Below are 13,268 nucleotides of genomic sequence, written 5' to 3'. Positions count from 1 at the left end.
AAACATCATGTCCAGAACCATCATTGTCGAGCCAGAAATGAGAAATCCTGATTGAGGCAGGAATTCTTGGTTGAACTAGGAAACCGAACCCTACTAGGGAAAAGAGTCCTAATGACACTAGGAGACTCTAGGGGCAATATGGTCATTACGAGAAGTCGAAATGGATAAGGAATCCTTCATTTACAAGAAATCCTAGTTGGACTAGGAAAGGTTGGTCAAAGTCAACTCTATCAAGTCAAGGTTCCAGAAGCTTCTAGAAGGTGGTGGCCGGACATCCATGGAAATAAATGGAGGGAAGAAATGAATTCAAATTCAAATGGAAATGAGGGGCAAAATGGGAAGTCAAAGTCAATGGTCAAGGGTCAACTATGACAAGTCAACAAGTCAAATGGGCCATGGGCCGATGTGATGCCGAAATCAGAGAGGTCATGCATGCATGCATGCGCCAAACCCTAGCAGCCCAAGCCCAATGCGCAAGACCCAAGGTGGAAGCCCATGCGCATGAAGAGGCAAACCGTAGCAGCCATGCAGCCTAAGTCCATCACGCCAAGACCTAAGTGGCAGCCCATGCGCATGCACTGAAACCCTAGGGCCTAGGTGTGAGTCACTTAAGCCCAAGATGCAAGCCCTTGCCGCAAGCCCAAGCTTCCCCTAACCCTAGCTGCTGTCGCATATACCTAGCCTTGTCTCACAAGGATTTCTCCCTCACATCTCTATAAATATATCATGTTCTCTCAAGCTTCAGACCTGCAGTTTTCATTATTTTTCAGAGTTTTAGAATTCGAAAGAGAGAGAGAGGTGCCGAGTTCTAGAGAGAGAAAGAGAGAGGCATGGCAGCAAGGAAGAAGAAGCCTTTGCCACAAGCCCTAGCTCACCCTTGCCGTGTGCCACCTGCTTGTGTGAGGTTTCCTTCTACTCCTTGTCTTGCCGCAGCCCCCTCTCCATTGTTCTTTAATTTTTCTTCTAGAATTCTGATTTTATTTTTAGTTTGTGTTTCTGATTTTATTATTAATATAGATTGAGATTTTATTTATGTTATTCAATTTTTGTTTATTATTTTAATTATGTATATAGGTTTATTATTCTATCTTGCATGTTAGTTGTAGGTTGATTCTTGATTATGTTTGTTTTAACAAATCGTTTATCCGTCTCTTGATGAATTAAATTGATGTTTGCATGCATTTAATTCTCATTATCTGATTGAATCCGTCACTAGTTGTTTGCGTCCTTTGACTGGTCACCTTAGAGTAATTGCATCTAGTTTATTTGTTAGGTTTAGCTGTGAAATAGTTTAAGACACTAAATCATAAGTAACAAGGGAATAAAGGATTATTCTTGTTAATGGTTTTGTGCGACCTCTATAAGGAAATAATCAAAGCTTATATGTTGTGCTTGTTTGACGTTCTCATGCATAGATCTTAATGACTCTTGCATGAGTAACAGCTGTCTTAGCTTAGCACTAGGGAACATATAAGTTAACTGATTAATTAGGGGAGGCCTAAAAAGCTCTTAATATATGCCTTAGGAGAACAATTGCGAGAAAGTAACTAGCCAAACCATTTTAGTAGTCAAACTTTTATACATTGTGTTCGAATTGATTTGTCATTAGCCTTGGATGGTTAGAGTATACATATCTGATTTAAAATTGAAAACTTAGCATTGCAAGATAGGATAATGGGTGTGTGCGTGTGGTGATGTGTGCGTGTGTTTCCATCTTTCTAAAACCCCCCATTTAGTTATTCTATTGATTATTTGAACTGATTTATTGTTTATTAACCATTTCCTGTGGGATCGACCTCGTGCTTGTACGCTTTGCTACTGATGCGATTCATGCACTTGCAAGTATACTTAGAATGAGATGCATGTTTATTTTGTTCTAAGAAAACATTCAACAGTGAGGTGGTATGAGATTCAAGATCTAGACGGTAACGACGTTGTCTAGGATTTGAGTTTGAGATCAGAGATCTTAACGACGACAACATAGCTTAGGGTTTGAGTTTCAGTGAATTCAGTTTCACTAAATTCAGTTTCACTTCTTTTCAGTGAACTGAATTTGAATTCATTGAAATTGAATTTAGTAAATGCACTAAAACTGAATTCAACTAAAATTCAATTTTACTAAATTCAGTTTCACTGAATTCAGTTCAGTGTATTCAGTGAACTGAATTTGAATTCACTGAAATTTAATTTTCATGAATTCACTGAAACTAAATTCAGTTTTATGGTTTCAAGTTACTGAATTCAGTATCAGTGATTTAGTGAAATTGAATATATGTATCTAGTGAAACTGAATTGATGTAATTGTTTTTTTTTGGTCAAGTAAATGTGTAATTATTATTATTTTTTTCCGTTGAAAATAATTGTGTAATTATTTTTTTATTGTAGTTAATAATAATATAAATTTAAATTTTTTTAGTGTACCTGAATTTCTGAAATTCAGTTTCACTGATCCACGTCATAGTGCGTCAGAGTGCGTTAGCGCGTGCGTCAGAATGCGTCAGCGCGCACATCAGAATGAGTCAGCGTGCGTCAAAAGGGTAAAAAATATATTATAAATTTTAAGGGGTTTTAGGAGAATTTCTAGATGAGTGAGAATTTAGGAAAACTTTTAGAGTAGTTAAGGGGTAAAATTACGGATTGTTTGATTTATTTAATTTTTTACAAGAAAGATACTTGCATAGAGATTTAGAAATAAAATAAGAGGGCTGCTATTTGCACACCCCTAAATTTCTTTTTGCACACCCTTTCTGGAAAAAAAAAGAAAAATTCAAGAGAAAAGACCATTTGGCCCTTCCCTCACCCACACACCCCCATCCCCATCTCCCCCCCGTACACACCCCCTTGCTCTGTTTTTTTTCCCTCCGCCCAATCACCACCTTCCTCGCACCAGCAGCACCACCACCTTCCTCGCACCAGCAACACCACATTCCTTGCAGCACCACCACCGTGCGCCACCACCTTCCTCGCAGCACCACCACCGCGCGCAGCACCACCCAAAACAGCCACCATAACCAGCTCGACAGCCCCTCCTCGGCTCCTCCCTTTCTCCTCTCTCTCTCTCTCTCTCTCTCTATCTCTCCTTCCCTCTCTCCTTTCACCCAAGCAGACAGCCAAACAAATTAAAAATAAAAATAAAAAATTGCAGCGGGTTTGGCGGACCAGTGCCGAACCGGTGGTTTCGTTCGACAGGTATCCGCCGAATAGAATAGGATTGTTCGGTGGGTACCTACTAACGAAACCATCAGGGTCGGCACTGGTCCACTGAACCCGCTCCAATTTTTTTTTTTTTAAGTTCTCTTCTCCGGCGCGCGACGGTGAGCTTGCTGGAGGAAGGGAGGTGGTCGGGGTAGGGGGAAGAAAAAGAAGAGAGGGTGGGGTGGTCGCCGGTGGTGGTAGGCTGCTCGGGGATGGGTGTGTGCTGGAGAGAGGAGAGGTGGGGAGGGGGTGTGTACGCCGGGAGGGGGGGGGGGAGATCGGGATGGGGTGTGTATTTTTTTTTTTCTATTTAGGAAGGGTGTGCAAAAAGAAAAATGAATGGGGTATAAGGTCTTTTCCTTTGAGGTTTTTTTTTTTTTTTTTTTTTTTTTTTTAAAAAGGATGTGCAAATAGGAGCATTCTAAAATAATGATTTCGCATAGAGGCTTAGTAATAAAATTATTTCAATCATCAAATTACAATACAAATGACTCCCACCATCCATACGTTTGAAATGAGAACGGAAGGAGCCTGGTTTTTTTTTTTTTTTTTTGCACTTAGAACGGAAGGAGCCTTTTCACTCATCAAAAAACTTCTCTCTTCTAGTTCTTTTCCTCAGATTTCCGCCGCCCCCGCCATACCTCTCTCACTGAGCTGCATCCCTCTCTCCCCTGTCATTCCGAGCCGCCCTCGCACCCGTCGCCCCTCACTGTCGCCGTCGCCCCTCTCGCCACCATCTCGCCGCACTCTCGCCGAAGGCCAGACGTTTTCAGCTCCCTCGAATCAGGTTAGGGCTTCGACCTTAGGGTTTTAAACAGAGAGATGTAATTTGATTATCTGCTTAATTTTTGATTTTTGATTTGGCAGGTCCCAGGTACTGAGGTTCCGGTGAACAAAAGCTTCTATGAGATTTTGGATGGCTGTTTGATTCAATTTTTGGATGGTTGTTTGATTCAATTTGTATGAGGGAAAAACTAGATAGATGGGAATGGGAGCCATTGCTAAATAATTAACCATTACTGAGGACGCGTGCCTCTACTCTGTGTCTTCGGTGCAGTGCATGTGGTTGATATAAATGTCAGTGCTCTTAGTCTTAAGCACAAGTTCAACTAACCACTCACTTTGCCTTTGCAGACACCTCCTCGTCGCACCACTAGTGTTTGCTTTTCGCCCTCTCAAAATCTCAACCCTTTCCATGTCTCACCGCCCTAACTTCCAAGGCGGCCGCCGAGGTGGCCCCAACGCCAGCAGCGGCGGCAGGCGTGGAGGCGGTGGTCGCGGTGGAGGTGGCCGAGGAGGTGGCAGTGGCGGCGAACAGCGCTGGTGGGACCCTGTCTGGCGAGCTCAGCGACTCAGGCAACAAGCTGTCGAGGTAAGGCTAGGTGATGCAGGACAGGAACACAGGTTGCTGTCTTGCTGCTATATTAGGGCAAAAACCACAGTAGATTGGAAAATCCAGCAATAACAGTAGAAAAGAGAGAGAATAAAGCTATAGAATCAAAGTTGGAATGTAGATAGATGAGTTCTAGGGTTTAGGAACCCAAGAGAAACTCTAGAATATGAATTCTCAAAAAAATATATTGATCAAAAACTGTCTATTACAACTAAGCCTTAAGCTTATATAGGGAAAACATATTCCTCAACTCACTAGGAAAACAATAAACCTTAGCTAACTAGGAAAACTTAAAGTAAAATTACCTTAAGGACCTAATGAAATCAAGAAACTAGGCTCTAAATCCAACTAGGAAGCAAAAATTAGAAAGTTACTAAAAAACTACTAAATCTTGGAAACCCTAGCAGATGCTGCTGCATCACTGGGTTATATATATATACACACAGCTCCTTCTGTTGAGGTATACCTCAACTTATTTATGTTGAGGTATATTCTGTTGGGGCCCACACGAGTCGTTTTGTGTCGATCCGAACCGTTCAATTTTTACATCTTCATAGATAGATCATTCTTGCAAAAAATTAGCCAAATCGGAAATCATTTGCCTATCTAACTTTGATCAAATAAATGGACGAACCAAATATTTTCGATGAAACCGTCCATTTGTTTATCAAAGTTAGATAGGCAAATGATTTCCAATTTGTCTAATTTTTTGCAAGGATGATCTATCAATGAAGATGATCCTTGTGAACGGTTCGGATCGACACAAAACGACTCGTGTGGGCCCCAACAAGGTCATACCTCAACAGAAGAAGCCTATATATAGGTATTTGATAAAAAATGTTGTAATGAATATGATATTCTTCAACAGATGGAAGTGCTTGATGAGAATGAATGGTGGGGAAAGATGGAGCAGATGAAAATCGGAGCAGAGCAGGAGATGGTAATCAAGCGAAATTTCTGTCGCAATGACCAGCAAGTCCTATCTGACATGGCCTATCAACTGGGGCTTCACTTGTAAGTAGCCCAACAAAGAATCATAATGTAATTGTGTATATTCTGCTTCATTGTATTTGCGGTCAGCATAATATTTATCTTACATTTCATTTTCTCGTTTCTATGCTTGTGGGAAGAAAGCCATGCATATAATAAAGGGAAGGCTCTTGTGGTCAGCAAAGTTCCTTTGCCGGATTACCGGGCTGATCTTGATGAGCGTCACGGTTCCACACAGAAAGAGGTATCACTTATGCTACAATGCTACGCCTACAAAGCTTTAGATTTGTACCAAGTATTCACTTTTCTGGTTTTCTGCAGATTCGGATGTCTACAGAGACTGCCAAGAGAGTTGGGAGTCTTTTGCACAGCTCACAGCCGCAGGGGGAGGTATCTGTTAATGTTTCTTCAGTGGCATCTGGGTCTGGCCAGGGAAGCAAACAAGCTTCAGCTAGTGAAAATACAACCAAACCTATCTCCCTGTTGGAGCCTGATACTGTTAAGGAGAAAGAGAAACTCAGCCTTCAACTTAAGGAGAGGCAGGAAAAAATGATGGTACATATTTGAATATGATAGTTCTGAGTTTGATAGTATATGTTACCCTTTTTATGTACTAAAAATGAAAATGCAATGGGTTTTTGTTGGGAAATTTATCCATGGTATTGGTTACTTGTGTGCGTTGCAGGTGAGCAATAGTTTGAAAGCAATGCTTTCATTTCGAGAAAAGCTTCCTGCATTCAAAGTGAAGTCTGAATTTCTGAAAGCTGTTGCAGAAAACCAGGTGCACTATTTTATCTGCATTCATTTGAAATTCTCTGTTTTTAAGCAAAAACCAATGCAAGTTGAATTCTTGTAGGAGTTATAAAGTTTATTCAATTTTATAAAACAAAAAACAAAGTAACGCATCATCTGCCCACATGGGCACAGAGAGAGAGAGAGACAACACATTTAATGAACAATCTCATTGGTACATTCTGTGAGTTGTCATTAGATGCCATTCATTGTTCAGCGTATTTATATAATATGCAACAACGTTTGGAGATAGCATGGTAATGACTAATGAGGCATATTGCAAATTTCTGATGTGTCACCAGATATGAGCTTACTTTTTATAAATTTGTAGGTTACACATGAATATGATTCAACTGTCAACCTGTTACGATAATGCAATATTTGGTATCTATTTGTATATGTATGCATGTACTTATGTGTAAAGTTTAAAAACATTTAGTAGGTGTTTGATAGGAACAATAAAGGATGAAGGTGGAGAAAGAGATGATACTTTGTGATAGAGTAATTCAACAGCATTAACTAGAGGTTCATGTATTTTAGTTGTAGAATTGCAGGGGTGTAGTTATTTGGTCTAGTTGGATTTTTATTTTATATCATCCTGACAAACCCGTGATTTTTTGGCTATTTTATGACTTGGTACTTTTTACAAAATCTCTTTAGGAACCCTTCAATGTTTCACTAAATAATTGATCTTTGTTGCAAGGTGTTCTTTATCTGCTTATGCTCCTTAGTTTTGTTTACATTACAGGTCTTGGTAGTCTCTGGTGAGACAGGTTGTGGCAAAACAACGCAGCTTCCTCAATTTATTTTGGAAGATGAGATTTCACGTTTGCATGGTGCTGACTGCAACATAATTTGCACTCAACCACGTCGTATATCTGCTGTGTCTGTTGCAGCCCGTGTATCCTCTGAAAGGGGAGAGAATCTTGGTGAAACTGTTGGTTATCAGATCCGCCTGAAATCAAAGCGCTCTGCTCAAACACGTCTTCTATTTTGCACCACTGGAGTATTACTTCGACAATTGGTAATATGATTTTGCTGTTGTGTTTTGAACACCTGGTTTAGACTTCACTATGATTACTCCTTTTTTTTTTTTTTTTTTCCCCAGGTTGCCTTAAATCACTCTATCAATATGTTGCTTTTTAATTTCTGGACTTGGTTGATTGATGGATACTTGCATAGCTTGATTCAATCCTTAGTTTTATCTTGGTTCTGAGACCATGAGATATTACTTGTTTGAATTTCCATTGGGAAAACAACACTTAGGTATTTTAAGCTAATTGTTTCGTCAGGAGATTATAATGTGCTGTCCTAGCACCCAAGAAAAAAAAGAAAAAGTTAAAATTCTGTAATCTATACTACATATACAAGTTTGAATCTCAGAGAACATTTGTTGCTAAAAAATACTCTTTCAGAACTACGTCCTTTTAAGAAATAAGTGTCCCTCTCCCTTTTATTTTCTAGTAAAACTATGTCATTTTAGAGAACGTTTTCTTTCAAGACTCAAACCTAATCATTTCTACTTTTTTTTTTTAAAGAATAAAGTAGAATCCATTTTACTTTATGTAATCCTCTTTTCATCATTATTACCATATTTTAGTTAAGAACTTCAATGACTCATTTAAAAAAGTTCTTATTTATTATCTCTTTATTTAAATATCTTCATATTGAAACTTAAATCTGTAACAACATTCATTATGTTTCTTATGTTTGATGTTGAACTACAGGTTTGTGACCCAGAATTAACTGGTGTGAGCCATTTGCTAGTTGATGAAATCCATGAAAGAGGCATGAATGAGGACTTTTTACTAATAATTCTGCGAGACCTTCTTCCTCGGCGTCCAGATCTACGACTTATTCTAATGAGTGCTACCATCAATGCTGACTTGTTCTCCAAATACTTTGGAAATTCCCCAACAATACATATACCAGTATGATCTTCTTCTTTATTACTTGTGTCTTTAAGATTTTTCTAACACATATATTGTTTTTAAAGGTTATTCTTTGTTGACAAATGGCAGGGATTAACTTTCCCTGTGGAAGAGTTATTTCTAGAAGACATCCTGGAGAAAACTCATTATATTGTCAAGTCAGAGTTTGACAACTTTGAGGGGGGAAATTCCAGGAGAAGAAGGAGACATCAAGATTCCAAGAAGGATCCTTTAACTGAATTATTTGAGGCAATCTCCCATTCCCTATCATTCTAAATATCCTTTTCTTACCTATTGAAATCTACCTAATTATCATCAAGTACACATTGCTGATACTTGTATATGAATTGAGTAATTGATAATGATACAGCTCTTGGTGCATTAAATTCTTTGATAGCATAGAGCTATTATCAAAGAATGTTTAAGGTTTCTACTTTTTAGCTTCAAGAAGTTCCTACATCATTTCTATTAAGCACTTACAAGAATAATGCTTTTGGCTTGCAGGATGTTGATATTGATTTTCAGTACAAAAATTACAGCACATCTACGAGAAAGTCTCTTGAAGCTTGGTCTGGTTCTCAGCTTGATCTGGGCCTGGTAAAGCACTTACTTTTTTTACCAGCATGGTTTTTTTTTTTTTGCTTGGGAGAATTATATGCATTGTGTTGCATCTGACTTCTGACATTAATGAGCTTATGGTCATGCTGACAGAAGTTTGTGTGTTAAATTAATTAATTACTTTTATTTTCTACATTGAAAATGAATTCCTGTCCTTTATTTAAAAAATGGATAAAATAAAATTGCATTGCATTGTGAATCATCATATTATTTGTAGGTGGAGGCAACAATTGAACACATGTGTCGCCACGAGAGAGATGGAGCAATTCTTGTATTCCTTACCGGCTGGGATGACATTTCAAAGTTACTTGACAAAATTAAGGGAAATGGATTCCTTGGAGATCCCACAAAATTTTTGGTTCTTCCCCTACACGGGTCAATGCCTACTGTCAATCAACGCGAAATATTTGATCGTCCTCCCCCTAACAAAAGGCAAGTTGGAAAAATATTTGAACTTCTATATATGATTTTTTATCATTTTCCTTTGGGCCATATGCCGTCCCTTTTGGTTCTTGTATACTACTGCAAATGGTTATATGCATTAAGTTCTGTGGACTGACGGAAAATAGAATTTGTGCTTTTTATGTGCGCTAATATGTTGGTAATCATTATTCACCACCCTGCACGAGCCATGGTGCTATAGTTTATTAACACCCCACTCCTACTCTATTTCAACTGTTTTTCCAAATACTATATGTTCTAGGGGTGGGCACGGGAAGAGGGGAGGGGGGGAGTCGGGACTGACCTCATCCTGTTCCCATCTCATGCTTTGGGTTCGGGACCGGTACGGGACGGGGGTGGGCGTTTTGGGGCTCTGGTACCATCTTGTCCCAACCGGTTCAATACCAACCCAGTACCAACGAAATGAATTGGGGAAAAAATTTAAAAGCTGATAAACACTTACCATAACTTGTTGAGAGGAACTGAGGAAGTGCCGAAGTGGAAGAGGACAGTAGCAGTGACGGCGAGAGAGGCTGGGGCTGGGGCGCGACGGCGAGAGAGGCTGGGGCTGGGGCGCGACGGCGAGAGAGGCTGGGGCTGGGGTGTGACAGCGAGAGAGAGGCTGGAGGCTGGAGATGTCAGGTGCAAAGTGCGAAGGGAGAGGCTAGGTGGGTGGGTGGGTCACGGAGGGTCACTGACTTACAGACTCACTGGGAGTGGGTTGGGTTTTTTGGTGAAAAAAAAACTGAAAAAGTGAAAAGATTGTTTTGGGCTTAATATTTGGGCTTATTAAAAATCAAATAAATAAATTTTAAATAACCCATCCGGTACAGGACCATCCCGGTATTGGGCCTTCAAGACCGATCTCATCCCGTTTGGGAATGAACGATACGGTTTCGGTATTTTCAGTCTTAATGCCCACCCCTAATATTTTCTTAATCTATTCTTGCAGAAAAATTGTGCTGGCAACAAACATTGCAGAGAGTAGTATCACCATAGATGATGTTGTGTATGTCATAGACTGTGGAAAGGCAAAGGAAACCAGTTATGATGCTTTAAACAAGTTGGCTTGTCTATTACCATCATGGATTTCAAAGGCTTCAGCACATCAGGTATAGTTTTACTACCAGAAGTAACAGCAAATCAGAGGTTTTATCTGTATTTTAAATTTGTTGAGACTCTGGCAAACTGGATCCATTTTTTGTCTGTTAAAATAAACATTTATTTTGTTGCTGTGGTGAAATGATTTCAGAGGCGAGGGCGTGCTGGTCGTGTGCAACCTGGAGTTTGTTATAGACTGTATCCAAAAATGATCCATGATGCAATGCTCCAATATCAATTACCTGAAATTCTCCGGACACCTTTACAAGAGCTATGCCTTCACATCAAAAGTTTGCAGCTTGGAGCTGTTGGCTCATTTTTGGCAAAGGCACTTCAGCCACCAGATGCTCTTGCTGTTCAAAATGCAATCGAACTGCTCAAAACTATTGGAGCTTTAGATGATATGGAGGAGCTTACTCCGCTTGGTATGTATCACTTTATACAACTCATGTCTCTACTGAATAAGTGAATATCAGCTCCTTAAGTTGATTGGAAAACCTTAATAACAGGTCGCCATCTTTGCACATTACCATTGGATCCAAATATTGGGAAGATGCTTCTAATGGGTTCTATCTTTCAATGCCTCAATCCTGCCTTAACAATTGCAGCTGCCCTCGCTCATCATGACCCATTTGTCTTACCAATAAACAGAAAAGAGGAAGCTGATGCTGCAAAAAGATCCTTTGCAGGTGATTCTTTCAGGTAAGCTCATTAAGTTGAGCCGTATTGCTTCTTTTTTATACTATTGCTGAACTTTTACAACGTTGACCTTGTTTCTCTTGCTAATCTGAAAATTTGTGCTTTTTATTTTTTATGCAGTGATCACATAGCCCTTGTTAAAGCTTTTGAAGGATGGAAAGATGCAAAACACAACGGAACGGGAAAATCATTCTGTTGGGATAGTTTTTTATCTCCAGTAACCTTGCAGCTGATGGAGGATATGAGGCTCCAATTTATAGACCTCTTATCGAACATTGGCTTTCTAGACAAATCCAGGGGTGCTAATGTAAGTGCTAGATTTTAAGGGCCCATTTGGTAAAGTTTTTGGTTTATTGTTTCTTTTGCTTTTTAATCAAAGAGAGTGGTGAGGGAGAGGGAGAGGAGAGAGAACAGAAAAGAGGGGAAATTTATACTGATTTTTAAATAAAAAATGAAAACAATTTTAAATGGTTTTTTGTTTTGAATTATCTATTCCCCCTCTCTTTTTCAATTCTCCTATCTTTCTCATTTATTTCTCTCTCTCTCTCTCTCTCTCTCTCTCTCTCTCTCTCCCCGTGTCAAGTTCCTGCACGAATCCTAAGTTTTTCTTGTTCAAGTGCCATTTTCATTTTATTTCTTCTTGTGGTTTGACAATTCAAAGAAGCTCCCATTGATTGATTTTGTTGATGCTGCACTTATTCAACTGTTATTCTTTCTCAATTTCACCTTCCAAGTGATGTGGCCTGTGTCCATCCAAACTAGGAAGATTTGAATGATAACTAGGTTTAACATGTGCATACAGGCTTACAATCAATACAGCCACGACTTGGAGATGGTGTGTGCAATCCTTTGTGCTGGGCTCTACCCTAATGTTGTGCAGTGTAAAAGAAGAGGAAAGCGGACAGCATTCTACACTAAAGAAGTTGGTAAAGTTGATATCCATCCTGCCTCGGTCAATGCTGGGGTTCATTTATTCCCTCTGCCTTACATTGTGTATAGTGAAAAAGTGAAGACAACCAGCATTTTCATCCGAGACTCAACAAATATATCAGATTATGCTTTACTTTTGTTTGGTGGTAGTCTCATCCCTAGCAAGACTGGGGAGGGCATCGAGATGCTTGGAGGTTACCTTCATTTCTCTGCATCAAAGAGTGTTTTAGAGTTGATTCGGGTAATGCCTCTCCTGATCTCACGTTAAATTTATTACTTCTAGTATGGTAGCTGCTTCTACACTAATATTATTTAGATGGTCAAAAAAATGTTCTGAATAGTTGTCAATGGTTATGGGTTTTTGCAGAAATTGCGTGGTGAACTTGACAAGCTTCTAAACAGGAAGATTGACAACCCGGGATTGGACATCTCTAATGAGGGAAAGGGAGTGGTTTCTGCTGTGGTTGAGTTATTGCATAGTCAAAATGTACAATATTAGAGTCTTTGTTCCTTGACAGTAACAGTTTTGGAGTTCAATCATTTTTCTTAAGAAGAAAATAGTGTTTTGCAGTAAATTTTTTTGCCCTTGTTATGTGTATTTGTAGTTGGCTGGCTGGCTGACTGTAGTTTTTAAAGTTGTAGTTATTTATAGACAAGGTTATGATAGAAATGCTAGAAGAATAGATTGCTACTTTGCTAGTATATCAACCAACTTTAGCCACACTACTTGAATGATTTTGAGTTTAAGATGATCTCTCTGTCTCTCCATATTTTCTTAAATGAAGGTCTTAAATTTCATGATTTATGTAAAATTAGTTTGAAACTGAAAATGAAGGTAAAACCAAAGATTCAAAATATGGTTCTTAAAACATTTTAGTGTGCAAAGCTGGGCTCTCTGATGCACTCTTCAGAGAGAACTTGAATTTTGCTCTACATTGTAACAGCATAAATAATTTTCAAATTATTCATTCATTCAAATAATAATAATTTCATAATAATTAATTTTCAAATTGTTCATTTATTCATTTTTGGGCCACTTTATCGCCCCCCTGGCTTTTCTTTGTTTTCTATCCCCCTTAGTCCCTACCATTTTTTCCACTTCTTTTCCAACACCTGACACCAATAGAACAGTAAATAGTTCAATTGTAATGTATAACACAATTATGTATGCAAATTGT

The 13,268-nt window shown here is 39.0% G+C and overlaps 1 protein-coding gene across 2 annotated transcripts; it reads left to right on the top strand.

Annotated features, from left to right (window-relative positions):
* Window positions 1-3,761: 3,761 nt before the first annotated feature.
* On the top strand, window positions 3,762-12,841 carry LOC147292966 (RNA helicase family protein). 2 transcript variants are annotated; one of them, XM_086232566.1, is made up of 17 exons: window positions 3,762-3,982; window positions 4,063-4,567; window positions 5,457-5,602; window positions 5,723-5,822; window positions 5,900-6,133; window positions 6,264-6,359; window positions 7,119-7,394; window positions 8,098-8,301; window positions 8,392-8,550; window positions 8,806-8,898; window positions 9,137-9,351; window positions 10,313-10,472; window positions 10,613-10,886; window positions 10,971-11,163; window positions 11,281-11,467; window positions 11,963-12,331; window positions 12,458-12,841. In XM_086232566.1, exons 2-17 carry the CDS (start codon window positions 4,271-4,273, stop codon window positions 12,587-12,589), a joined length of 3,135 nt encoding a protein of 1,044 aa, XP_086088692.1. In that variant the 5' UTR covers window positions 3,762-3,982; window positions 4,063-4,270; the 3' UTR covers window positions 12,590-12,841. The 2 variants fall into 2 exon arrangements, with proteins under 2 accessions (XP_086088692.1, XP_086088693.1); XM_086232567.1 differs by lacking the exons at window positions 3,762-3,982; window positions 4,063-4,567 and having other exon boundaries at window positions 5,466-5,602; window positions 5,719-5,822; window positions 12,458-12,837.
* The last annotated feature ends 427 nt before the right edge of the window (window positions 12,842-13,268 follow it).

Source organism: Dryas octopetala, chromosome 2 (assembly GCF_963921425.1).
Source record: "Dryas octopetala chromosome 2, drDryOcto1.1, whole genome shotgun sequence".
NCBI classification, from domain to species: domain Eukaryota; kingdom Viridiplantae; phylum Streptophyta; class Magnoliopsida; order Rosales; family Rosaceae; genus Dryas; species Dryas octopetala.
The sequence above is the reverse complement of the archived record's forward strand: the minus strand, read 5'-3'. Positions and strand labels throughout refer to the sequence as shown.

What these genes read in the sequence shown, in the direction of transcription:
- LOC147292966 (XM_086232566.1), top strand. Translation starts at nt 4,271, where the DNA reads ATGTCAGTGCTCTTAGTCTTAAGCACAAGTTCAACTAACCACTCACTT. An exon ending in CCCCAACAATACATATACCA is followed by an intron (nt 8,302 to 8,391) that starts GTATGATCTTCT and finishes GACAAATGGCAG; the next exon opens with GGATTAACTTTCCCTGTGGA. An exon ending in CGTCCTCCCCCTAACAAAAG is followed by an intron (nt 9,352 to 10,312) that starts GCAAGTTGGAAA and finishes CTATTCTTGCAG; the next exon opens with AAAAATTGTGCTGGCAACAA.